Here is a 12,320-nt window from a genome sequence, read left to right on the forward strand (position 1 = left end):
AAATTAATTTTGTTGTGAACAGTAGCATTCCTTAACCCAGAACAAGCAAGCTGGCCTGAAAACCTGTTAGAGGCTGAAATGAGCAGAAGGCTAGAATTTGGTAGTAATATTTGGCTGTATAAGGAACATTCAGTGGTCATCTTCGTTACTGGTAAGATTTGAGTATTTTGGAAAAACCAGGAAAGAAGAACACATGGGTTACAATTTCTTGTATACTGTGACACAGGCGGGGATTCTAAGATCTCAAAAGTTGCTGTCAAAATAAATACGTAGGAGGGGCAGCTCTAAGCCAGACAGAAAACTAGGTGCCAATCAAAAGGACTGACCCTGTCACTAGCCAGTCTTGAGGCCTGCAGTAAGGGTGCAGAATGGCTGGGATCTGCCAGGGAGAACAGTGCAAGTGTTAGCACAACAGCAAGCAAGACTCATGAAGGTTTAGGAAGTGTTTTTGCTTTCGCTTTTGTACTCATGGCCAAGGCTACTTGGACACCCATTTTGTTTTAATGTAAAATTCCACAGCCGTGGTAACTTAGAATTGCTAACAGCTTTTCTTGTTAACAGAATTGTTTTCAGCTAATTAACTCTGACTTTGTATGATGCAGGTTTAACAGAGTGTGCATCAATTATCTATTAAACAACTTGAGCAGCAAGGTGTGATGCCATTATTGCCACCACCAGTCCGTAGACACGTATGTGTATGTATCTTCTCTCTCTTGCCTCCTTCACAAACATAAAGCATTATTTTTATTTGAAATACAAGTGGAATAGCACAGAATTCTACACATGATACTCCAAGGTGGCACACCTCAACTTACATTTTTCAGGATTGTCTCTCTGAGAGGTCATTTAAAAAAAATAGCAAGGTGAACATCAGATTATAGTATAGTATAGTATAGTATAGTATAGTATAGTATAGTATAGTATGTTCTGACATTCATTTTGGGACTTTACTTGCCCAAACAGAACACTTAAAAAATCTGAACTTTATGAAAGGAGTAACTGGATGGAACTGGGAGAACAGTACTTAGTTTACAAATGTGTGAACTGTGGTGTGAGCCAAAATGAGCAGGGTGTAAGGGCAGAGTAAAAAGTTTTCCCTTTTAAATGAATATTTAGGACACCAGTATGTTCTATAGCCATTCCATTCTGAACATATAGCCTCCAGTGGCTTTGGTTTTTCCTACATGTGATCTCAGGGTAGTTATATTGCACATGAATGCATTTTGATTACTTGAGTTGTAAGAAAACTACTCTCTGTGTGTGTAGAGAGAAAGGCAGTCTTGTAAAAGATGTATTTTTCTCTCAGTGTTTTTATTGTGCTTTACATCAGTTATGTACAGGAAAAGGAGTCAGTACAGTTCACAGAAGCCTCTCTGCACAAAAGGCAGAGCTTGGAAAGCTTAGGTGAAAGCTTCCCAAACAGCTGCACCAACACATTTCAGTCCTGGCCAAATGCAACTTCATTGAAAACATCAGCATCTGTACCCCTTTATGTGCTGGGCTTTCCTGGGGTTTATCAGCCAAGGTATGTGAGCCCTTGTTTTTTCCACTGGACTGCTCAGTTTAGAGGTTTCTTTACATCTCTGCCCGCTAAGCAAAAAGGCTGCTAAAAACCCCAGAAACATTACAAACCCCATTACTTTTCTCACATTCTCATGCCTTTTATATCTGTAGTTGAAGTCACATACAGAGCAAGAACATGTCTGAAAATAATTATGTACAACTGATTTTAACCAAACTAGGATCACAGGCCTGCATAATTCTTGTTTCTGCACCTCTTTATTTCCATTTTTGACTCGTTAGTCCTGAGTAATAATGTTCACAGTTACTGTCTTTTCAACCCCTGCCAATACAGTGATTTATTTGGTGGCACCTAAGGAGCCACTCAGTGTATGTTACAGAGAGATTAAAAAACCCCAAACTAAAATGAGAGGTTTTGACCTGATTTAGAAGGATTTCGTGCTCCCTCTACTGACTGAGAGAAACCAGTGCAGAACTACACCCTCAGAGCTCAGAGACAAGTCCCAGGCAATACTGGGCCTAAGTATTTTACTCCCTCCTTCAGTCCCACACAGGACACCAGGTTTTCACAGCCTTTAGTAACCCGGCTAAGAGAGAAGGCAGAGCCCAGCTTAAAAGAAACCAAGAACTGGTCTGTTCATTTTTATCGGCATCTGAATCAGTCCTTATGACAACAGGATGAGTCGTTAATGTGCAGCTCTGTCGATGCGTGGTGAAACAGTGGCAGATGGCAAGCGCAAGTGTGCATTATCAATGGGCCTGCTTTTCTTCTTAGTAAAACTGCATCCATTTTGGGCCCAAATTGATTGTTAAGGAATACCCAAGGTAAGTAGCTACATTCCAAAGTCTCTTATTGCTTATTTAAAATAAGGGAAGCTATTATTTCTGGTTACTGCCAATTTAGATGCGACACTTCCCAGGAGATGCGGGTATGCTTTTTGCTTTGGAAAATCTGTTCTCTGCAATTAAATAGGGCCTTAGAAATCCATTAAAAAGGACTTTTCTTTTATATTTGAAGTCAGATTCCTACATCTTCAGCTCAGAACCAGAGTTGTTGATGAATGCTGACTGCTGTCATCCTTTCAGCTGAAAATACTGCTCTAAGACAAGCCATTACTTGATGTATTTGACAGAAACACTTAAAATGAGAATGCCCAAAAAATAAGTACATGTATGTGATACAGAAACTAATAGAACATACGTGGAGTGGAGGTGAGAATACTATGGAAAGCACATCAGTTTTCCCTTGTGTTTCTCTCCTGCTGTATACGAGCATTAAAATCTCACTATAGGTTTTTGGCACAAAATATATATTAAATTAGCAAGTTTAGAAATTCTTTCAGTTTTCAGAAAGGAAAAACAAATGCAAGGAAAGTGTCCAAAGTCCACCCTGTAACAACAAAAGTCTCTTCGTTCCTGCTGTTCCTATTGGTTTGTTAATGTGCTTTTGCTCAGCCCAGATGTTTCTGCTTTAAGGTTGTTCTTTATCTCCACTCTTGCAGCTGCTGGTTGGGATTTTTTCAGAACTGCAGGAACCTAGGCAAGATACAGAATAGGCTGTGATTACACAAGAAGCTGCTCTATATGCAGCAGAAGGAAAGAAATCTTCACAGAGGTCTGAACCATGATTTCCCTCCTCTTCCTTTCAGAACACCGTCTCTGGCCTTTCCTGCCCTAATCCCTTTCAGTAACTTTCTCCAAGCCAGAGTCAGTATGTGCTGGAGTTGGTTTTGAACAACACTTGAGGACAACCCAGTTACTTGTAGCCACAGTCAATAATCCACAATGAACTACTTCCATCTGCCTCTTAGTGGCAAGGGAGGGGAGGGAAGAAGGAAAGTTTATCTGGGGCTCCCTTTCTTTCTTTACTTGCAGCAACTTAATTTTTGAATCCACTGATACTTCTCGGTTTTAAATATTAGAGTGCAGAACGGGATTAGACAATACAGTCCCATAAATTTTGCCAGGAAAGAGCAGTCAATAGAGAAAGTAACCCATACACAATCTTGCTAATCTGAAGATGGCCTCCTTGGAAGTCTTGGTACCGGAAAGGCTCTATGAGGCCATCAGCACTGATGGCAAAGATGGCTGGGGTGTGTGTGAGGAGCTATTACAAACTTTGGATTGGGAGTCACGACATCACAACCATGGCATCATTCTCCAGACAGATGTTGCACCTAGTACCTGTCCTCATCGTCCTATCTTTACCTTCTCTTTTACGAGACAGGGCCCACAGACCCAGAGTCAGTATGAGGTTGCAAGGAGAAGGGCAGCATCCCTGGTGTAGACTATGAATGAACAGCTGAGAAGGCAAATTAGGGCTGCTTCTACCATTAACTCCAACTTCTCTTGAGCTGCCAGGTGACAGTGAATCTGGCACATCTCAAGAAACAGCCTGCAGCTTCACTTCTGGCAGCAATGAGCAATATCTTACTGCTCAAGTGTATCTTTGCCAGTGCTGGGCTTCCCACCTCATTCAATCCAGCCAGGAAGAACCTTCTCCTTCATCAAGTCAAGGAGCAAACACTGAGCTGAACTCCCCCATGCCCTGTGGCCTACCCCTCTACAACGACCTGCTTTAGAAATGGACTGTACATGTAGAGTCTGAAGCAGGAACCCTAGGCAGCCATACGTACGTGAGGAGGTAGTGGAGGTTCTAGGTGTCGCCCAAGGAAGGAAAGCAAGCGCCGCCAAATCAGACCACTTCCCAGGAACATAATCCCAGTCACCAGCCAAAACATTCTGGGGTCCTGCCGACAGAACATCCCCATTAGTCATGCAACTCTTCAGAAAAGGGATTATCCAAAGATAATCTCTTGTTACCCACCACTGTTCTCCTCCTTTATGGTAGGGAAGTGGTAAACTCTGTACCATTAACAGCCAAGCCCTACTCTGGGAAAAGGGCTGTTCCATAGCACAACACTTTACTTAGGAATCACCCTAGTGTAATCTGTTACCAACCCATCCGGTTTTCCTTCCTTCATCAGAAAGTTTGGAACTTCAACCTCTCTATTTAATGAATATGAAAAGGAAGAAGTCTTTTTTTTCCCTCTCCTTTAAAGATAGCACATGCAATTGCAAATTTGTACCTCCCGTCTGCACCCCCACCAGTCTGGGTATAACCATGTAATTGGTGTGTTGGAAATGCCCTGGCTGCTTGCCACATACCCTTGTATCTGGAAGACAAAGCTGGGCTTTTCAGAACAGATGACCATTAAAGAAACATGAATATTGTTTTATAGTCAGTCCCGATTCCACCATAATTTTTGCTTTCTGTTTTTTTTCTGTGAACATTAAACAGACAAAAAAGCCTGCAATACTGTGCAGTTAGCTGTGAAGTAATTTGCTTACAAAAAAGTGACTGCCCTAACATCTGGATCACTGGACTAAATTATGTTACTTCACACACTAATATAAATCTGGAGCTTTACCTATAGAAAGAATGGAGATATGCTGAATATAAAATGCACTATAAGAGCCAGGCCCATGTTTCACATCACTGATAAAAGCAGCATTCATTCCTTACCTCTTCAAGAGATGACTCTAAGTTCATACCAAATGCAACTCCTATGAGTCCAAAGAGAGAGAGAGAGAAAGTCCCCATAGTCAGCTGCAAGTTCAGTCTCATCATCACGTTACGGTGGCTAAAGAAGGGAGAAACATCTGTAAGGGGAATGCAAAAATTTATTTGCTGCCTAAATTCTCACTCTCCATACAGCACACAGTAAAACCAAATAGTGAAACAGAGGAAGTCATGCTAAAATTTGGCAACTCAGTGACAAAACTCATGATACAACAGTATAAAGAAGCTATCATTTTGAAATTGCTGCATCAGATACCTCTAAGGCAGCAGGTTCTGCTTAATCATCAGCTGACTTTCCAGCACCACACACTTCTTAGAGGTACATACACAGAGTATCAGTAACTTTGAATGAAAATCTGTGTCCTATCACCACTAACTGACTGGAATTTGTCCATATTCGCAAGCAACAAAAATTTACTGTTACCTTGCAAATGAATACGCTTGCGAAGAAGTAGAGTCAGCAAATGCTGCAGACTAGAAACTAGAGCCTATTTTAGAGAATTCCATAGTCTTTCCCAAAAGCACTTTTGTGGTTTCCTGATGCAGCACTCACCAACTGCTTCTGTGGATAACTCCCCATAAAGAGGAGAAAGAATATTAAATGCTGACCTCAGAGACAGAGTGGCATGTACTTGCAAATGCAAGCTAGTTACTTTTCAGTAAGAAAGCTGACCTGTATTGAAAACTGTAATATACAGAGAGAAAACACTTGCACCAAAGTTTTTCATTCTTGTATCACTCCACAGAGTGATAATGCAACCTGTACTGAACACCTGACTAACCAGACTCTTATTTAAACAAGAGTTGCTGTTTTGCTGAATTAAGAGCAAATTCTCCTGAGCAGAATTTTATTTTGCCTCTACATTTGAAGACATTTCCTCTAGAGAACAGCTCCCCAGAATGATCAAAAGTTGCTTGTTTTCTCTTGCTAGTGAAAACTGATGCCTAGCTAGAGAGGTTTTCTTACATATACTAATTACAACAAGTAATCTTGTTGCTTTGCTTTATCCAATTCACTGATGAGAAAACTGCAGTGCAGCTTCTTGTGCTGTGACTGCAAGTCCATTCAAACCCCCATGAAGATGGAATTCCCTTGTTTTCCTTGTAGGCAGTGATTTGAGAAAGATTAGGCAGCATTAAATTCTGCTCCAGCCCAACAGATGGGGTAGCTAACCTGTCCAGGTTGATAAAGATTATGCTTTCTGAGTCGTCAATCAGTACTCTGAGCTCACGAGCTTCATTTGCAAGATCTTCTGCTTGTCTGTAGTAGTTCTCCAGCAGCAGCTCCATTTCCTCTGCATGGTCAATCCCAGATGTACTCTCCTCACTGTGAGCAACAATTTATATTTTTCTGGTTACTACATGTTGTATAGAAGTGTATTATTGGTATGTTAAGACAAGGGCACACAAGAGATGTGAGGAGCAGCACAAAAGTGCGCTGACATCAGATCTCAAAATCCAACCTTTTACGTCAAGACCTTCCGTCAATACAAATCTTAAAATAAAAGGCATATTTTTATATCCATCAGCTGATCAGCATAGGCAGTCACTTATTTTGACTTGAGCTGTTACCATCTGATGTGCTCAAGGCATGCACAACACCATAGATCTTACTCTTTCAGATGTTAAAAAGTTATAAAGATAAATAATATAAAATTTAAATATAAAATTTATATTCATATAAATGTTTATATTATTATTAATTCATTATACAGTGTTGACAATTTTGAAAGATGCTTAATTTCTTAGTGCCCTCAAGTGGTGGAAGCTGGTAACCGTGCAGTCAAAAACTAGAATAAAACATAACCAAAAGTCAACACACAAACAATTACACGGTGAGGGATGTGCTTTGGGTGTATATTAAAACAGTTCAGTTGTAAGGCATTTCAGCTATATACAGTAATTACTGCATGAAGCACCAGATGAGGGAGTGTCAAATGGAAGCTGCTTTCTCCTAAGTGAAGTCTGAGAGACTTTCATCTTCATGATCCGACTGCTGGTGCAGCAGCTGTCTCTGGAACAGGGATGTTTCTGGTGGTAATGGATTGCTCACCATGTAGGTGAAAGCTGAGGCACCCAAGATCCACAAGAACTTGGGAGACTATCAGCAAAGCTACGAAGATTCTTCATATTTTTTTCTTTTGTGGTATGACCTCACTTTTCTAAAGACTAAACCTTTGAAAATACTCTCCCCCTGGCATTGCTGACTGTTAAAGAAACCTCTCTTAAATGTTTTTTTTCCAATAAAATAGTGATGTATCTTAAGAATCAACCCACATAAACTCCCTGGGGACCTTTAACTGGGCTCCTAGTTTCTCTCTTATGGGGCAGAAACTTTGAGTTAGCCAGGCTGATTTTAAACCCCTTCAGACCTTGAGGGTTTTATTGCATGCAGATGAGAAGAACTGAGGACTTGGAAGCCTTAGAGCAGTATCTGCTATATTACAGATTCAGCTCAAGGTCCTCTTTGATGAGTATCTGTACATCAGCTCCTCTGTGGATATACAAAGGGGAAGCAACAGGCATAAGGACTTGATAATAACTGTAATCTGATTTGCTTTCATTAGTTATCCTCCATCTGTCTCATAAGTCTTTGACAGCCTGCCATTCCTTCACACATAGATAGGATGTCTGCCTCATCTTGTCTTCCTGGGCTCAGATCACCACTTCTGCTGCAAGTGATCTCTGATGGCACCTGTGTGCCTAACTGGGTTCCCCCACACCTCCTCAGGTGTCTGGAGTTCATCAGATCTCACACATCATCTGCACCAATCAAAAAGCAAACCAAGTCCCACTTCTGGAATACCAAGTTTCTGCTGCACATTTAGACCAGGCTCTGCAGGGCAAGAAACGATCTCCTGATTTCAAACCCACGCTGCTGTGTGCATTAACAGTATTAATATCCACATGCAGTGTGTTTGGGCAAAAGTATTATTCAGCAACTTCGTAAAGGCCCCCTCGTTAACTGTTTAAACACAAAACATGTCTGTATGCCAAGATTTAAATACAATTCAGCCCCAAACACAGTGGGATCTGATACACATCTTTTTGCTTTCTAGCTTTTGTTAAAGGGACCAGTACTGCTGCTGCTCTGTGGTGTCTTTCACCAGAATCTGAGAAAGTGCAATAGGACTGTTTCTGTAGGTACTTTTTTCCCAAAATGCTGCTCTGCAGGTGCACAAGAAGATTGCTCCAGGGCCTCTTTCCTGTAGGTTCTGCTGGTGAGCAAAAAGCTAAAAGCAAGGTGTTTAGATCACTTCTAACAAAGGAAGTGTGGTGTCTAGCCTGTTCAAGACAAGCTTTAAAACCTAACTCTTTGGGGTTTGTTTGGTGAAACTGAAGAAATTCTCCCAGAAATTGCTACTTTGTATTGAAAAATAAGATTTCCTCTTTATCCTCTTGCCATCCTGCTCCCATCCCATTACATCCTAGATGAGCTGGCCTGCTATGCCAAGAACTATCTGAAACTGCATAATATGACCAGTGCTAATGGAGTCCCTCCCCAAAATGGCAGGGAACCTCTAGTTTAGTGTTTGTTCTCCTTAAACAAAACACACTTTTTAAAAAGTATGTAGTTTCAAAATATACATACAACACTTGTGGATCGGTCCATTTAGACAGACAGAGCTCTTCAATTAATTCTTCTTCATCCAAGATCTCCAGAACTGTTTCTTTGAAAACTTTTAGATCTGTTTCCAGTTCTGACAAGCTGAAGAAAGAACAAGCAAAAAGTGAAGTAGTCCCCACCACCACCAGTGCACAAAGGTACACTCTGGGTGAGGTTGGCAGCCACCTCCTCTGCCAGACAGAGTGGCCAGGGAAGACTTCCCTGCAGGGCTCTGAGAGCTCCTTCAAAAAATTCTCTGCAGGCCCCAGACTTAGCAGCGGCTACAGACACACACCAGAAGGGATTCAGATGTGTTTTCTTTATATATTCGTAAATCAGAAAACCCCCAAATGCTCTGTGAACATGTAGGGAGTGCGTATTTGCACTGTCACATCAGAGGGGATAAGACATGAAGGTTCCAACGTATTAGTACTAGCAACCTTAGAGCATAGATCCAACGACTAATTTTTACATTGTGGGGAACATTTTCATGATGTTATTTTGTTCTCTTAGGTATTATTTTGTTTTGTCAGAAGCTATTTAAGAAGCTTGACTGTATTTCTGACAACTCGGAAGAGATTTCCCTTCTGTTTTTCCCCGTATCAACAGGTATTTCATATACTGATCTTTACATTTACAAATACAATCCAGCATTACAGAAATCTAGGAAATTGGTATTAGATACCATTTTTCTACCAATTCATTGCACATAATTTTCTATAGTCATCTTCTAGTCTCTTCACAGCTTACTCTTATTTACCTCTTGCCATTTTGCAGGAGAATGTGTAGTTTACTCCTATCCACAGACAAAAGCTTGGGGTCCACCAGAGCTTCCAGTGTCTCAAGGATCTGAGGCTGCAAAGTGTTAAGTCTCCCCTGCAGTTTGCCGATCTAGATAACAACATGATCCTTTATAAGAATTAAAGCAATCCCGTTAGACTGACTTGGGCAACTGACTCCTGTCTCTGAACACAGAATTCACAGTAATACGCACACAATCTGTTTCCCAATGCCCAGGAAATACTTGCTATAGGGATGCCACTTACAAGGTAAAGCCAGTGCAACTTACAGTATTTTATAAAAAGTGATTTGCACTGAATTGCAACCCAGCAACAACCACACCAGTAAGGCTCATAAAGCAAAAACACTGTTCAGAAACATCATATTAGCAAGCACAGATTTTTAAAAATAGCTAGAACTCATAATCTGGCTTATGCCCAAGAGCCCAAAAAACCTCAGTGCGTCTGTGTGACTTCATCTAAAGCGTAACTCTAGAAAGGCAGGTACTCTGACTTTTTTATCTGTCCAAATGATGGACACATCCATCACTTCCTTACCTAAGCTATTCCAAAAATGAACCCTCTGATTAGCACTTTCTTGGGAAGGGAATGGAAACACACGTACACACAAAACCATAAAAACTAAACCAACAAAAGCCAAACTAAAAAAACAGCTCTGACAGCAAGTGTGGAATACAAATACAAATGTGTATGTATAAATATTAACACAAGAAGAAAATCATACTGCCCTTTCTATGAAGCAACAACTTGCAAAGCAATTAAAACAAAAGCAGAATAGCTCACCCAGTACTGCAGGATTGCTTCTATGGCTCGGAATTCAAAGGGCAGGGAATATGTAACCAGCTGACCTTCCCCAGCCAGCTGAGATGCTAGCTCATTGACGAGCCAGTGCTCCAGATTTAAATGACGATAATCTAGTATCAGAAGAAACTCTGGTGTTATGACAGCCTTCAAGAACTGAAAGAGACAGTACATGTAGGAATCTGAAAAAAAGCAATTCTCTGAAGGTTTCTGTCTTCTCATGACTCTGTACTGCATTTGATAACTTTGGCTTTGATAAAGACACTCTTCAAATGTCTTTTCAATCAGGAAAATAACAGAATCCCATGCTGGGAACCAGTGTATTCCCCGTGGCTCAGACACAGCACTGTGCTGGTGGTGGTGTGACTGAGAAGAGGCTCCTCATAAGTCTTTACTTCTATGACAATGATAGTAACATTTCTCCTGTACTCAATTAGGAAAATGGTCATTAATTTAAACTGTTGGTAAAGCCGTGGCTCTGATTGCTAGGTAGGGCTTCAAAGACACGTTTACTGCGGTATTGCACATCATAAAAAGCTGGTACTAACATAACTGTGCAAGAAAATGCATGTTCAAGGATAAGATGGTTCAAGTTTACACTCAGCTACAGGGAAACCTTTACCTCCATTCTCAGGATGATCCTGTTGTTCCTAGTCGCAATGCTCATTAGGTGCTGAAATCTTAGATCTCGAGCTTGCAGACCCAATTCCTGGTACAATTCTGTTTTCTTCTTTTCTATCATAAAAATATTTTTAGATTAAGACATTTAGAGGACAAGCACACATATTCTGAAATTACATTTTAGCCTGTTACTCAGTCCCACAAAAAAGAGCTGTGCTATCTCTAAAAAAGTTTTCCTCCCATTGATTCCTCAGTGTAATTTAATTTTTACAAAATTTAGAAGACTGTATCTTCAGTGGAAAGAGAAAAATCCTAGATATAAGTGAAAAAGTTTGCTATGACAATTAATTTCATGTCAGAAACCAAGTGCACGTATAATCCTACAGGAAGGGAAGTACAAGGCAGGGAAAGTAGCATGCTGGTCAAAAAGAGAAGAGACAAGTAAAAATGACCTTCCTGTGAGAGATTATATATGTTATTTTTAAAATATTACTTAAAAGCATACAAAAAGTATAACATTGAAAATGCTATGAGGACCAACAGGAGGCAGCAAATCAGAGGAAACGTTGCAACTTCCCAAATAAACACAGTGAAGTATCCCAAATATAATTTTGGACTCTATGAAGATTCCTATTTGGGTTTTTCTGTATTGGACAAGGAAACAAACAAACAAACAAACCAACCTACAGTGCAAACTCACCAAAATAGGTAGTATTCCCCTCTTTGTCAAACTTCATCTAAAGGAACGGAAAAAAAAAACCCCACAGAAATACTGTAAAACAAGAAATCAATTTATAAAATTGCTTGCACTTGCCTAAAAGTCAAATAGAAAACACCTTATGAAGAAAAAACAACTCTTTATGTCCTCTCTTCACAGTTCATCCCGATTAAGAAAAATAATGGCACCAAATTGCCATATATTTCACTGTCTGTATACACACTAAACAAAACCAGTGTCTCTTGCATGACCCTGTTTCTAAATAAACCTTGGGAAGGAGATGATTTACAGAGGATCAGACTTGTTTAGGAATGAAAGGGCATCCTACATTTTGGATTACAAACTTCATTATTTCCCATGGAGCTATCTACAAAATTTGCAAATAAAATTTCAGAAGAGTACCACAAGTTGGGCTAGGCCTTGTGCCCATGTCAGGTATTGCATTAACATGCTGTCCACCTACTAAAATCCTTCTCGTCTTACCACCTGGCATTCAGATTATTCATTTAAGTCTTGTACCTCCTAGTAAAATCATGTTATTGGAAAAACTGAAATGCCTGGTTTTATGAGAAAGTTTGCTGTTTTGCTTATAAACCATGTACCTTAATTCCGTATTACTGGCTGTAAAAATAACTTTCCATGAACGAAACATACCTGAGCATGCATTCC

At 40.2% G+C, this 12,320-nt stretch overlaps 1 protein-coding gene across 1 annotated transcript in view; it reads right to left on the reverse strand.

Moving 5' to 3' along the window:
• Positions 1-2,946: 2,946 nt before the first annotated feature.
• The window catches only part of MRS2 (MRS2 magnesium transporter), a 10,941-nt gene continuing 1,567 nt past the window's right edge, over positions 2,947-12,320 (reverse strand). The window contains exons 2-10 of the mRNA XM_010187924.1: positions 11,634-11,670; positions 10,935-11,047; positions 10,295-10,468; positions 9,472-9,602; positions 8,697-8,813; positions 6,279-6,431; positions 5,048-5,165; positions 4,158-4,271; positions 2,947-3,057 (exon numbers count right to left, since the gene is read on the reverse strand). Coding sequence (XP_010186226.1) covers positions 2,947-3,057; positions 4,158-4,271; positions 5,048-5,165; positions 6,279-6,431; positions 8,697-8,813; positions 9,472-9,602; positions 10,295-10,468; positions 10,935-11,047; positions 11,634-11,670 — 1,068 coding nt within the window. The remainder of the gene's footprint in view (positions 3,058-4,157; positions 4,272-5,047; positions 5,166-6,278; positions 6,432-8,696; positions 8,814-9,471; positions 9,603-10,294; positions 10,469-10,934; positions 11,048-11,633; positions 11,671-12,320) is intronic.

This window comes from Mesitornis unicolor, unplaced genomic scaffold (genome assembly GCF_000695765.1).
Source record: "Mesitornis unicolor isolate BGI_N332 unplaced genomic scaffold, ASM69576v1 scaffold29077, whole genome shotgun sequence".
NCBI lineage: Eukaryota > Metazoa > Chordata > Aves > Mesitornithiformes > Mesitornithidae > Mesitornis > Mesitornis unicolor.